Genomic DNA, 12509 nt, shown 5'->3' with positions numbered 1-12509 from the left:
TTGAAGTCCTCTTTCTGGGAATTTTCTGCTCATTTGGACAAGTGTTGGGGCCCGTCGAGTCACAGCCGTACTTGCTTGGATCCGTATATACAAGAGTCCAGGATGAGCAATTTTAATTTAACCCCTAGCGAGTGAATGACTGGGAATGAGATAACTGTGATACAAGATCTTCTTCCCATTACGCGGTCTCTGTGATTTTCTCTCTCAATTATTTACGGTGGAAAAAACCTTTGAAATAAATGAGTGGCCTTGTTTCCTTGCTCTGTCCCAGGGTGCTATATATAGCAGGGCGTTACAGGCTCAGAGTCCATACCCATTCATCCATCTCCTCTGAACACACTTTGCCTCTCATTCTCTTCTTCTTAGCTTCTCAAGTTTCAGAGGACCAAACTTTGCTCTTTTAAGGTAAAAATCTCAACTGGGTTTTCCGGGAATCTCTCACCTACTCTGTTCTCCGTGCTCTTTCATGTTCGTTCCAGTATTCATTTCCTCATACTTATATTCAGGATTTAGTTTGTAACATTTGATGGGTTTGTTTTGAATTACGTGTATAACGGCCGTTGTGAATGTGCTTGATTGATAATCTGGTAGTTTGTATAGCAGGGTTTTATCGGGTTGTGTGCTAAAATTTCGTTCCGTTTTATACACTGAGATGGGTGCTTGATTTTAGCATTCTTGAAGATTTATTTGTTTATCTGTGTAACTTTGTTATATCTTCCATTGGGCGTATGTAGTTTAAATTTTTGTGATAAATTATAATTTCATGTTTGTTATACTTTCTTTACATGTTAATTTAGATGTTTTGGTGGTAATTTCCTCCTGCCTATTAAAAGAGCTTTACGTACTGTGTTAAATTACTCTACTCTTTTTCCAGTTTTTCTATACTTCTCTTTCAGGGGTAAAATTTTTCATCATTTTTAAAGTTCTGTGCAATATCTAGTCAGTGGATGTGGGTTTTAATTTGATGATTTTGAGTGTGACATAAATGCAAGCGTTGTGATTAAGTAGCAGTTCTGTCGGTTAGTGATCCCAATCTGTAAATTTGGGTTTTGATGTTTTCCTGGAGGATGTACGTTACTTGAGTTGGGTTCCTTTTCCTTTAATCATTGTTAGTTTAGTAGTGATAACTTTTTTGAGCTTTGTATAGCAAAGCTAGTAAACTGATCCGTATTTGATTGTAAATTGTAATACTAAAGTCTTCATTTTTTCCATTGAATCTAATCTCTTCATTTTTTCCATTGAATCTAATCTTGCAGAATGGGGAGTACCGGTGGACATGACTACGGTGCATACACCTATGAGAACCTCGAGAGGGAACCTTATTGGCCTTCAGAAAAGCTTCGAATTTCCATTACTGGGGCAGGTGGCTTTATTGCCTCACACATTGCTCGGAGATTGAAGAATGAGGGCCATTACATTATTGCTTCTGATTGGAAGAAGAACGAGCACATGACTGAAGACATGTTCTGTCATGAATTCCATCTCGTTGACCTTAGGGTTATGGATAATTGCTTGAAGGTTACCAAGAATGTTGACCATGTGTTCAACCTCGCTGCCGATATGGGTGGGATGGGCTTCATCCAGTCCAACCATTCTGTCATTTTTTACAATAATACTATGATTAGCTTCAACATGGTGGAAGCTGCTAGAATCAATGGAGTGAAGAGGTTTGATGTCCTCAACTTTGTACATTTTATCCTTGGTTGAAAATTTTAGTACCATTTGGCTGAGATGTATGAATTGGTACTGTTTAAGTTGATAATTGAGACATTGCCTTAAAATGCTGTGAAGATATACTCAATCATATGTTCATGCAGGTTTTTCTATGCTTCTAGTGCTTGCATTTACCCTGAGTTTAAGCAGCTGGAAACCAATGTGAGCTTGAAGGAGTCTGATGCCTGGCCTGCAGAGGTATGCTTCTTAATGCTTATGATTTTGGACTCTAGTTTTGAACTTATTTAATGAATTTTGTCTTTTCACCTTTATTTGTAGCCTCAAGATGCCTATGGCTTAGAGAAGCTTGCAACTGAGGAGTTGTGCAAGCACTACACAAAGGACTTTGGAATTGAGTGTCGTATTGGAAGGTTCCATAACATTTATGGTCCTTTTGGAACCTGGAAAGGTGACCTCTTAATTGCAGTGATAACTGACGTATATGCATAATTTTCTTGCTTTGTAGCCTAATTTCGTTGCTTCCTTCTATATTTTGTATAGGTGGGAGGGAGAAGGCACCTGCTGCTTTTTGCAGAAAGACTCTCACTTCCACTGATAAGTTTGAGATGTGGGGAGATGGACTTCAGACTCGATCCTTCACCTTCATCGATGAATGTGTAGAAGGTGTACTTCGGTAAGCATTTCTTGTTTTGGAAAGAAAAAAAAACTCAAAACTTTTACTAGCTGAAACTCACAATCTTTGCGTTTTTAAGCTGCAAAATACTTGGTCTTCATGGATCTGTTTTTTAGATCAGTTTTTTCTGTTTTGACAAGGTTTTCCTGAGTCTAGTTTAGTTGATTATGTTAGAATCAGCAAAATTAAACCTTTACGGGGTTACTTGAATGTAAATCTTTGCACTAATATATAAATTATTGTAGAAGTTCTGTAGAATAGGAGAGCGTTTTCCACTCTAGTGCCTGTATGAGAATGGGAGATATGAACAAACAAATATCTTACGTGTTTGAAAAACATTTGTTGTTGAAGGGATAGGAATTAATCTACTTAATGAAGAAAGAAAAAACTTGTGTGTAATTTGTTCGGTTCATCTCTGGGAAAACGTACAATACCCTATACTAGATTATAGCTCTGATACAGCAACTTTTATTGAATATAAACTGTGTTTTACATTTTGCATGAAAATCCCCTTGAATTTTCCATATTATTCATGACTAGGCGTATTTCACGCATTTTTTAAATTATCACTATTGTTTTTAGGTTGACAAAGTCTGACTTCCGTGAGCCAGTGAATATTGGAAGTGACGAGATGGTCAGCATGAATGAGATGGCGGAGATAGTTCTTAGCTTTGAGGATAAGAAGCTGCCTATCCAGCACATTCCTGGGCCAGAGGGTGTCCGTGGTCGTAACTCAGACAACACACTGATTAAAGAGAAACTTGGCTGGGCTCCCACCATGAGGTTGAAGGTAATATAGAATGAGATTATGTGACATCTGATGTATCCATTCTGCAGTTTCTGAACACACCCAAGTTTCGTTTAAAGTTGGGGGTTATTTGAACTGTGCCTTGCCTTGTGTTGATATTGCTCCCTGTTTCTAATTTGAATTGACATTCTTTTCGCGTATAGGATGGGTTGAGAATTACATACTTCTGGATCAAGGAACAGATTGAGAAAGAGAAGGCACAAGGCACTGACCTGTCGAATTATGGGTCATCTAAGGTGGTGGGAACCCAAGCCCCAGTTCAACTTGGTTCGCTACGTGCTGCTGATGGCAAAGAATGAAGTGTTTGAAGACAGAGAGGTCTGGTAAAGCCAGTATTTAATAGATCTGGTTATGGTATTGCGGCGCATAGTAATGTATCTATGTGCATGGACAATAAGCAGGGAAGCTTTAATTCCCCCATTGTATTTCTAGCCTGTTAGAGTAATTTGCTGCCTTAGAATATTCCCTTTAAGTTATATTTTGTTTCCCCATCCGACGCATTGCTCAGTATTATGTCTTATTTCCTTTATAAGATTGAATTTTGGTTCAATGCCATGACCTCTACCGATTGTTGAGATTGGTCGCTTAATAGACGTGGTATCTGCAATCTGCATGTTTGAATTTTGATGGCAAGGGGTTGCCTGAATATTATTGGACAACTCAAATGTTTATGCTGTCTTGTGTCTGCAAAATATGATGTGGTATTTCTACTGAGGTGGGAAGATAATTTCCCCCCTTTTGAGCCCAGCTCTCTCTTGTGGTCCTTGTAAGGTGACACATAAGCTGTCATAATCTTACCTCACCTTTCTTCAAAAACTTTAAAATCCAAACGCCCATCGCACACAACCATCAATTTTCTCAACTGCCATGTCTGCCCATAAATTCGCAATTCCTTTCCTTGCAATGGATATTCTCTAAGAATATTATTCATTGACAATTTTCTTTTTATACAACTAATAGTCTAAATTATTCCAAGTTAATTTAAAGCTTATTTGATAACCATTTCAATTTTTGTGAGTTTGAGAGAGAGGATGCGAGGGAAAAGTAACAAAAGTGAAAACAAAAATTTGAAAGTGAAAACAATTTTTTAGTTTTTGTTTTCACTTTTGTTACTTCCTTCCTCCTCTCATCTCATCTTCTCTCACAATCACATCTTTCCTCTCATTCTCACTTTCATTCTCCCTCTTTTTTCTCTATACTTTAACACAAAAAATTAAAATTAAAATTAAAATAATTATCAAATATACCTTTAAGTTCTTTATGCAAACGGATGAACACAGTGTCTTGATTTGATTAACTGGCATGTGATCCTTTGAAGTTATAAAGGAAAAGAATATATATATATATATATATATATATATATATATTCAACCGTGTCAATTTGGCAACTTGTAGATGGTGATCTGATAATTGATGGGGATTTAAGGAAGGGACAGTGGATCCCGTGGCTAAAAATGGCAGACGGCAACGTGGCTGAAGTTTAGTGTTAAGACTCACCAAGAAAACAAAGGGATCCCATCTTGTTACGTGGATGTCCAAAAAAGTACGTCTTTTTCCCTTCCCTTCATGTCCATCTTTACAGAAAACGACGTTTCCCAATTTGGATCGACAAAATCCATCAAACATTTATCACATATTGCAATTTCACATGCGGCTGTGCTTTCATCCCGTACCACGTTTCCGATAAGCACAGCTATGTCGGTCACATGTGCGCTATTTTGAAATTCCTTAAAGCCAAAAGCACTTGTGAAAAATCATTGTTGATTGCTTTTAGTTGGAGCACCTCCACCTTAAAGGACAAGGGTAAGGCAAAGAGAAGTCAAGGTTTATCACTATAATCCTTGTTTTTTTTTTTTTTCCATCCTAAAGGGCAAGAGTAAGGGTAATTATTATTTACTTTAATTTATTTTCTATTTTTTATATTTAAACCATTAATTTTGATGTGGCAATTGAAGAATATGACTAGGTATTTAATTTATTAAAAAAAATCTGAAATTTTTCGTTTTTTATTTTTTATTTTTTTTCATTGCTGACATAATCAATGACATCAGCAAATCCAAACAATAGCCTAAACAATAGCCTAGGCAAGATTTGCTTCAGGCCTGCCCAGGCTTATGGAGCCCACTAGCTACCTGGTCTTGCTGTTACGCGCTGGAGCCAATTGCTGGGCCTAAGCCCCCTTCTGCCGGGCAAAAGAGGAGCTCTGGAAGTGCCCTTAGTACAATTATTCTAGCCAAGTCACAAAAGACTACTGCCAAATGCCAATGAACACAACACAATGCGGTGAAACTTGAAAGCTTCTATCTGCCTTGTATACTTTTTATAATCGATTGTTACTCAGCCAATCAAAGGCCTAAAAGTAGTGTAAAATATCACCTTAAACCATGCTATCAATTCAACGATTCTAGTACACACAGATATTACAAAATGTAATTTTGTTCGTATTTGGCTGTATGGATTGGGGGAAATGACATGTAATCAAATAATTCAAAATGGTTTATCTGCACAGACAAGCAGCTCTGACAGTTGAGCTTCTAGCTGCTCAAATATCATGAAAAACAGGGCTTGCTTCTAGCTGCTCTGCAAATTTCTCCAGGATCTGCTTCACAAGATTTCCAAATTTATCCTCACCTGCTTCCTCTAAATCAGCAAACACTGCATCATACAAAAGGGCCACTGCCTCGTTTGCTTCGGATGGTGGCAAGCCCAACTCTGTCCCAGTTTTTTCAAGAAAACTTCTGATTTTTTCTGTGTTCCCCGAGCCATCCGCCAATATCTTCTCTACGATAATGTTCAATTGCTTCTCATCTGCCAAAAGCTGTAAAGTTTTCAGGAGTTTATCAGACTTTGTTGAAAAGCATTCACAGAACATAAATATAGGCTTGTGCCAACAGTGACTAAAATTCTTGAACTTCCGAAACCAATAAATGGTTCCGAGACAGGCATATACAAACAGGGTTGCATTGCTAGGTCAACCTAGTTACCAGTGTTAAAGCAAGTTTCTTTTAGTTCTCCAAATAACAGGGGGGTAGATATCAATACTATATTTGCCACTAAGATAAAGGGTACGGGTTATGGAAGAACAGAACTAGCAGCATAAGCAGCTCAAGATAGTATTGGTCAATGAAGAGTCAAGAATACTAGTTACTCAGTTCCCATATAGCAAGTAGAGATCAAGCTTCCTAAACGATAAATTAAGGAATATTCAACCAAATGAAGAACATAAAAGAACTAAAATAAAAGATGGGGGAAGAGGAACTACCTTTCTTAGCTTGGAACCATTGACAATCTTGATGTTCTGGATAGTAACAAAATGCTTTTTTGCCAGGGCCTCTGATAGTTCTTGTAGGACAGGCTGGAGTAATTCAGCAAATTGTGCTTGGCCCAGTTCTTCTTCCCCATCAGCTTTGTGTTTCTTCAAGATATCACTTAGAGGAGGAAATTCTGTTAAATTGCACCTTGTTAGTTATCAACTCTATAACTAAGAACATCAAATATGGAATAGACAGTTTATAAATTCTACAGACTGGATTAAGTACTTCATGACAAGCTAGATCTCAACATATGCACAAATTAATAGTGCAAAAGACAAGCTAAATCATTATAAGTGAAACTTTGTACTAAATCTTCATTTGCAAAACACAAAATATGAATAATCTCAAGGTATTTTAGGCATAGATTAAACAATTTGAGGAAAATGAGATGAGAAATCTAGGCACAAAGCTTAAGAGGATTTCCGTCCTCATTCCCCTGATGTGACTACAGTAATCAAAGTCCTCATTCCCCTGATGAGAAATCTAGTATGATAAGGGTCTACAGTATTCAAAGTCCAAAATAAGCTTCTTCTCTCTCTTGCAGGTTTAAGGTTCATGCAAAGTCTCAAAGTCCACACATCAGAATACACAAGATACACTCTAGCACTCAGAATATAATAGTAAAACTAAAGTATGAGAAGGTGGGCAATAACAAACTTAAACCAAACAAAGAGGATGCTCGAAAGTATTAATCGCACGTTCAAAATAAATGGATAAAGTCAATTTACAAATCTGACTCATGAGGATCGAAATTATCTGGTCTAAATTTGATCCTTTGCCACTTGTATATAGATAGAGCACCTCCCTACTAGTAGGCCATCCATGGACCCAAGAAGGTGCAGTCTTATAGTTTAAAAAAGTGCTCGAGTCATACAAGAAATTTTTAGAGAACCATCAAATATAACAAAACTTTAATTAGTTTCTGTGTAGGGACAGTTATTCATTTACAGATAACAAACTATATACATTTTCAATAATCCTAAAATTAATAGCGAAAGCAAAGAATTCGATATGAACCTGAAATGGGAGGAACGCCCATCTCAACTCCCATGTGAACAAGTGCATTCCGGATCTCATTCTTGTTGATCTTTCCTGTGTCTTCTACATCCAGATCAGTGAACAGATTCTCTGCTAGCATTGCAAAATCATCCTCATCCTCTAAAAACAGTCGAAGAGTGTATCCATCCAAGACAGATATGACAAGTGGATCATCTGCAGAGTGAAGACAGAATTTCAGCATAAGCATGCATTATTTTCATAATCAAATTTTGAAATATGTATTTCACTTCATCATATTTCTAAAAATAGAACAACATCTCAATCTCTAACGTCCATAGTCCAAATGCTTGTAGGCTAACTCAAAATTCTCCAAAACCAATTTCTATTGATGCCAGGCACTTTCTAAACAGCTGATTTCCTAATCCCAGTCAGATATAATTTGTTCTTCTTGCTGACAGAATGAGAGTGAATATAGGAGAAATCAGTTCTTAGATCCTAGATCACATAAGACATCTAAGACTCAAGCTTTTCAATTTCTTTCCTCCACTTTTCCTAATATTTTCAGCAACCAAACAAAGCAAAAAACATAAAAAATCTCATACACGGATGCCAAAATCCACCAACACATAAGCACATTCATGTTCTTAATTCATCGGCGACGAGAACTTCATCATAAGCTCGTTTTCGGAATTATAACATAACGTATCACACAATGTATATAAATATCATATATTATAGGTATGCAAGCAGCACCTTTTAATTCATCGGCGATCGCTGTGATGTAGTCCGTGATCACCTTCAGAGCCTGCTCGCGATCTAGCTCCTTGAGGCGGAAGACGTCGTCGTCTTGAAGGCTGATGCGTTTCAGAGCAGAGGACTTGAGGCTCTGAGGCAAGGAGAGGCCGAAGAGAGACGAGGAGGCTTTGGAGTCGGCGAGGTCGAGGACCTGAGCTCCAGTGAGGCTGACCTCAGCTTCCGGCAGAGAAAGGTCGATGGCTCTCAGGTGGTTCCCGTCGAGGACCGTTAAAGCTCCGTCCGACATTTTCAGTTTTCAGAGAGAGAGAGAGAGAGAGAGAGATGACTTAGAAATTTTGATGTTTGGGATTGGAGTTTACGCAGTGGACTTGGAATTGAAATGGTCTGGTCTGGGATGTCCGAAAATGCAACTTTAGCTTTGGCACCTCGGCCTTTAGGTTAATTACAGAAAACGTCAAACACTGTTTTATTTTATTTTATATTATATTATTATTCAAAATCAACAATGTTTTTTATTAAATAATTTTGCTCTTATTATATTAATTTATTTTTTATTTAGTATAATTTAAGTAAGAGCATAATTGGTATTTTGTCAAAAGTGATTGATCAAGAGAAATTGTAAATAGACAAAAATTTAGCCCTATTTTATTTTCTTACAAAAAGAGTTAGACCCAATCTATCATAATTATCAATTTGGCTCATTTTGGAATTTGGAAGGAAGACTTAAAGTTGACTAGCTTTCTTTTGTTTTTGTTTTCTAAACCAGAACCAGAATCATCAATGCAGACCAACTTTGTAATTTAGACCAAAAAAAAAGGACCAACTTTGTAATTAGTCTTGGAGACAAACCCCACGTAGCCATAATCTCGTGTTCAGCAACAAAGCCTATCTCTCGAATATAGGCCCACTTGCAAAATTCAATTGTTTCTTTGGAATTTCTGTATCCATATACTAAAGCCCACATCTCTTCTTCAGTCCTCTTTTGTCCCCTTTTGTCTTTGGTTCATGGAAAATGAGATTTTTTTGGGTCGAAGTTGTTTTGAATTCTGTTGATGATCCTACTTGAACTAAGAAACCTACTTGGATTATGAAGACGTGGTAAGGAAGAAAGGAAGAGCGATTACGGTAAGTAACTAGCCTACTTGAATTAGGAACTCTCCACTGCCACTTTCCTATATAAATTATAACCTGCACGTGATTCTTAACAATCTATCTAATCAGTCGGCCCTTCCTTCGACTTCGAGTTCAACTTCAACTTCAACTTCATCTTCAACTTCATCAAAGAAGAGAAACAATCAAATTCAATGGGGAAAAGAGGAGGAGCTAAGAGGAAGGCCGGCCACATAGAGATGGACGAGGCCACCCACCTGAACAAGCCGTCTAAGCAAGACAACGCTCGGCCATTGCCAAAGCGGCGGCGGCTCAAGGAGAAGCCCTGCCACTCCGATGAGCCCCGCAACCTGGAGGATCTATGGAAGGCTGCCTTTCCTGTTTGTACTTCATGGTATCACGTGGACTCTGTCTACAACGAATTCAAGTGGGATTTCTCCCATCTTGAACAAGCATTCCAAGAGGGAGGAAAGCTGCATCATCATGAGATCAATGCCAACAACGACAACAACAAAAAATTCTATCTGTTCGGAACAACCGAAATTCATAAACAAGATGTCGGAGAATATGTTTTGATCCCTGTGGTGGTAGCCATTGTATCAGCTTCCCCGCCTTGCCATCAACTAGGCTTTGACGTAACTGATTATGACATGCCGGGAGCCAATGAACGAGTTATAATTCCAATGAAAAAGCTCAAGATGGATTGGATCCCCTACATTCCTGTCCACAAGAGACAAGCCAAAGTTGAGAGACTCATGAAGAGATCTCCTCAGATATTTGTGTTGGGCTGCACTCAAAGAAAGGTTGCTTTAGAACACATCAACTCAGATCGTTGCCTCAAAATTCAATACTCTGTGCCCTGTTTACATGGTCATCATCATGATGGGAATGAGGTTGATAAGACTAATACTAGACCGTTGAGTCCACTGAGGGAGTTCCTCCTTGAGCAGGTGATACAAGAAGATGAATTTTTACCTCAAGAAAGAAAGGATTTCCTGATGGGGTATGTCAGGGAGCAACTCTTTGAAGCAAAGAGAGCAGCTAATAAAAAAACGACGATTTACAAGTTCTACCCCCTACCAACACCGCACACTCCTCGCCTTAGGCACAAGTTTGCCGGCATCAACAACTTTTGCCCGGACGCTGATGAGGTTCTGTGATGGATGATCATAAGTCCATCAGTGATGTACACCTCAAACAATTGAAGATATATGTATGCTCTCTAGATTCATATTCTATTATTTATTTGTGTGTAGTTTGATAATGAGAAACAAGTTAGTTTTGAAGACAACACAACAACAGAGTCCAATTTAATCCCTTTTCACATTAGCAACGCATGAATTCATTCATTCAATCAAATTACTGATTTTAAGGAAGAGAATACAATAAACAAAATCAAATGCGTGCGTAAATGTAGGGACAAGGATGTTCCAAGAGTCATGGTCACCAAGTGGCTCAATTCTTTCCCAGTACACTCACGACTTTGAAACCAATTTCTAGAAATACTGGCTGACTAAAGACGAAATTCATATCAAACAAATGGGTAAATTAAATACTTCTTTGACTTCATATATATTTTCTAACTTAAAGAACGGACAACGTTTACCCTATACTTAAAGATACAGAGCATATATATATGTCTCATTTCTGTGTAACTGTGTGCAAACAAAAAAGGTGGTTAACTTGGAAATTGAGATTATGATCAAACACAGCATGGGAGAGGTCTTAACTGAACAACAGATTGCTGAGTTTCAGGAAGCTTTCTGTCTTCTTGACATGGATGGAGATGGTAATTAGTCTCTTCTTAATTATTAATTATGAATATTTAGCCAAATATTTTATATCGTAGATTCATAGCTAGAGAGAGTAGGATCTGCTTGCTTGCTTTTGCACAAGTGTTTCTTAAGAAATTAAATGACTTACATGAACAACACATATTATGTACCAAATTATTAAGCTAGTAAATTCGGTTACAAACAGCTATTAGAGCTATTGTTTCTGTTAGTTTCTAGATACATACTCAGCTCAGGCAGCCATGCGTGATCTTCGATAACTTGAATGCTTTGCTGCTATGGCAGCTTGATCATTACTGTCTGAAGGTGTGGCTTAATTTACTGGCATTTTCATTGTTGTTGCAATTTCTGTTTCATGTTTGTGTGTGTGTCCTTTGATTTCCATACTAAATGAATGATGTATGCCCGCATTCACATGGACTTGAGAGCAACATCATAGCTAGTACTACTTACCTTGATTTTATTCATGTTCATGTGTTTAATTTGGTTTATTTCTTTCAAAATTTGTTAGGCTGCATTACCATTGAAGAACTGGGGACTGCGCTCAAATCATTGGATCAACATCCTACGGAAGAAGAGCTGCAGAATATGATAAGCGAAATCGATGCTGATGGGAATGGAACCATAGAGTTTGGGGAGTTCTTGCATCTCATGGCAAGAAAAATTCAGGTAAAATTGATTACCTAACAGTAGTCTTTTGACAGCAAAACAAAGAATTAACTAATCCATGTTGTAATTAATGTGGTGATTACATAGGAAAATGAGGTGGATGCAGAATTGAGAGAAGCTTTCAAAGTTTTTGACAAGGATCAGGATGGCTACATTTCACCTAATGAGGTTGAATAAGTCTTCATCCCAATAATATATTCCACATCCATTATTTTTAGAAAGAAAAAAAAAAAGAAGAAGAATTTATTTAACGCCGCTTAGCTAATGAGACCCTGCCAACAAATGAAGATCAAAGTTCAAACAATCCAAGAACTCCTGATTTTAATCTTGACTTTGCTTCTAATATATAGTTTTTTATTTGTTCTGCATGGGCTTGGGGATGATATGGTTGGATGGTTGCAGTTGAGGCATGTGATGATTAATCTTGGAGAAAGACTGACAGACGAAGAGGTAGAGCAAATGATCAGAGAAGCAGATTTGGATGGTGATGGCTTAGTCAATTATGATGAATTTGTGAGAATGATGTTAGCATTTTGATTTTGATTTTGAGTTTGAGTTGTTCGAATAATAAAGTGACGTCGTTTTGATTGATTTTGTACATTTCTGGTTTCAATTTGTATTGGGCCGTGCTCTTATAAGAGTCCATTTCTATTAATCTATTTCCCTAATTTAATTTCGAGGAATCTTTAATTCTATGCACTTTTTTCTTTTTC

General features: G+C 37.5%; 4 protein-coding genes across 4 annotated transcripts; 3 read left to right on the top strand and 1 right to left on the bottom strand.

Moving 5' to 3' along the window:
* Window positions 146-3814, top strand: LOC18772650 (GDP-mannose 3,5-epimerase 2). The gene is made up of 7 exons (XM_007205308.2): window positions 146-405; window positions 1257-1667; window positions 1818-1911; window positions 1993-2122; window positions 2215-2347; window positions 2930-3137; window positions 3299-3814. The coding sequence occupies exons 2-7, from the start codon at window positions 1258-1260 to the stop codon at window positions 3452-3454; spliced, it is 1131 nt and encodes a 376-aa protein (XP_007205370.1). The 5' UTR covers window positions 146-405; window position 1257; the 3' UTR covers window positions 3455-3814.
* On the bottom strand, window positions 5440-8637 carry LOC18775464. The gene is made up of 4 exons (XM_007205635.2): window positions 8222-8637; window positions 7487-7681; window positions 6418-6599; window positions 5440-5973 (listed from the first exon to the last, which is right to left on the bottom strand). The coding sequence occupies exons 1-4, from the start codon at window positions 8508-8510 to the stop codon at window positions 5698-5700; spliced, it is 942 nt and encodes a 313-aa protein (XP_007205697.2). The 5' UTR covers window positions 8511-8637; the 3' UTR covers window positions 5440-5697.
* On the top strand, window positions 9529-10494 carry LOC109949762. The gene has a single exon (XM_020565918.1). The coding sequence runs from the start codon at window positions 9529-9531 to the stop codon at window positions 10492-10494; it is 966 nt and encodes a 321-aa protein (XP_020421507.1).
* Window positions 10969-12509, top strand: LOC18774200 (calmodulin-like protein 8). The gene is made up of 4 exons (XM_007208525.2): window positions 10969-11123; window positions 11639-11796; window positions 11884-11964; window positions 12199-12509. The coding sequence occupies exons 1-4, from the start codon at window positions 11033-11035 to the stop codon at window positions 12331-12333; spliced, it is 465 nt and encodes a 154-aa protein (XP_007208587.2). The 5' UTR covers window positions 10969-11032; the 3' UTR covers window positions 12334-12509.

This window comes from Prunus persica, chromosome G6 (assembly GCF_000346465.2).
Source record: "Prunus persica cultivar Lovell chromosome G6, Prunus_persica_NCBIv2, whole genome shotgun sequence".
NCBI classification, from domain to species: Eukaryota; Viridiplantae; Streptophyta; class Magnoliopsida; order Rosales; family Rosaceae; genus Prunus; species Prunus persica.
Note: the sequence above shows the minus strand (reverse complement) of the source record. Positions and strands in the feature narration are given on the sequence as shown.

What these genes read in the sequence shown, in the direction of transcription:
- LOC18772650 (XM_007205308.2), top strand. Translation starts at nt 1,258, where the DNA reads ATGGGGAGTACCGGTGGACATGACTACGGTGCATACACCTATGAGAAC. An exon ending in CTGATGCCTGGCCTGCAGAG is followed by an intron (nt 1,912 to 1,992) that starts GTATGCTTCTTA and finishes CTTTATTTGTAG; the next exon opens with CCTCAAGATGCCTATGGCTT. An exon ending in TGTGTAGAAGGTGTACTTCG is followed by an intron (nt 2,348 to 2,929) that starts GTAAGCATTTCT and finishes TATTGTTTTTAG; the next exon opens with GTTGACAAAGTCTGACTTCC.
- LOC18775464 (XM_007205635.2), bottom strand. Translation starts at nt 8,510, where the DNA reads ATGTCGGACGGAGCTTTAACGGTCCTCGACGGGAACCACCTGAGAGCC. An exon ending in GATCGCCGATGAATTAAAAG is followed by an intron (nt 7,682 to 8,221) that starts GTGCTGCTTGCA and finishes TTCACTCTGCAG; the next exon opens with ATGATCCACTTGTCATATCT. An exon ending in GGGCGTTCCTCCCATTTCAG is followed by an intron (nt 6,600 to 7,486) that starts GTTCATATCGAA and finishes GCAATTTAACAG; the next exon opens with AATTTCCTCCTCTAAGTGAT.
- LOC109949762 (XM_020565918.1), top strand. Translation starts at nt 9,529, where the DNA reads ATGGGGAAAAGAGGAGGAGCTAAGAGGAAGGCCGGCCACATAGAGATG.
- LOC18774200 (XM_007208525.2), top strand. Translation starts at nt 11,033, where the DNA reads ATGATCAAACACAGCATGGGAGAGGTCTTAACTGAACAACAGATTGCT. An exon ending in TCTTGACATGGATGGAGATG is followed by an intron (nt 11,124 to 11,638) that starts GTAATTAGTCTC and finishes AAAATTTGTTAG; the next exon opens with GCTGCATTACCATTGAAGAA. An exon ending in GCTACATTTCACCTAATGAG is followed by an intron (nt 11,965 to 12,198) that starts GTTGAATAAGTC and finishes GGATGGTTGCAG; the next exon opens with TTGAGGCATGTGATGATTAA.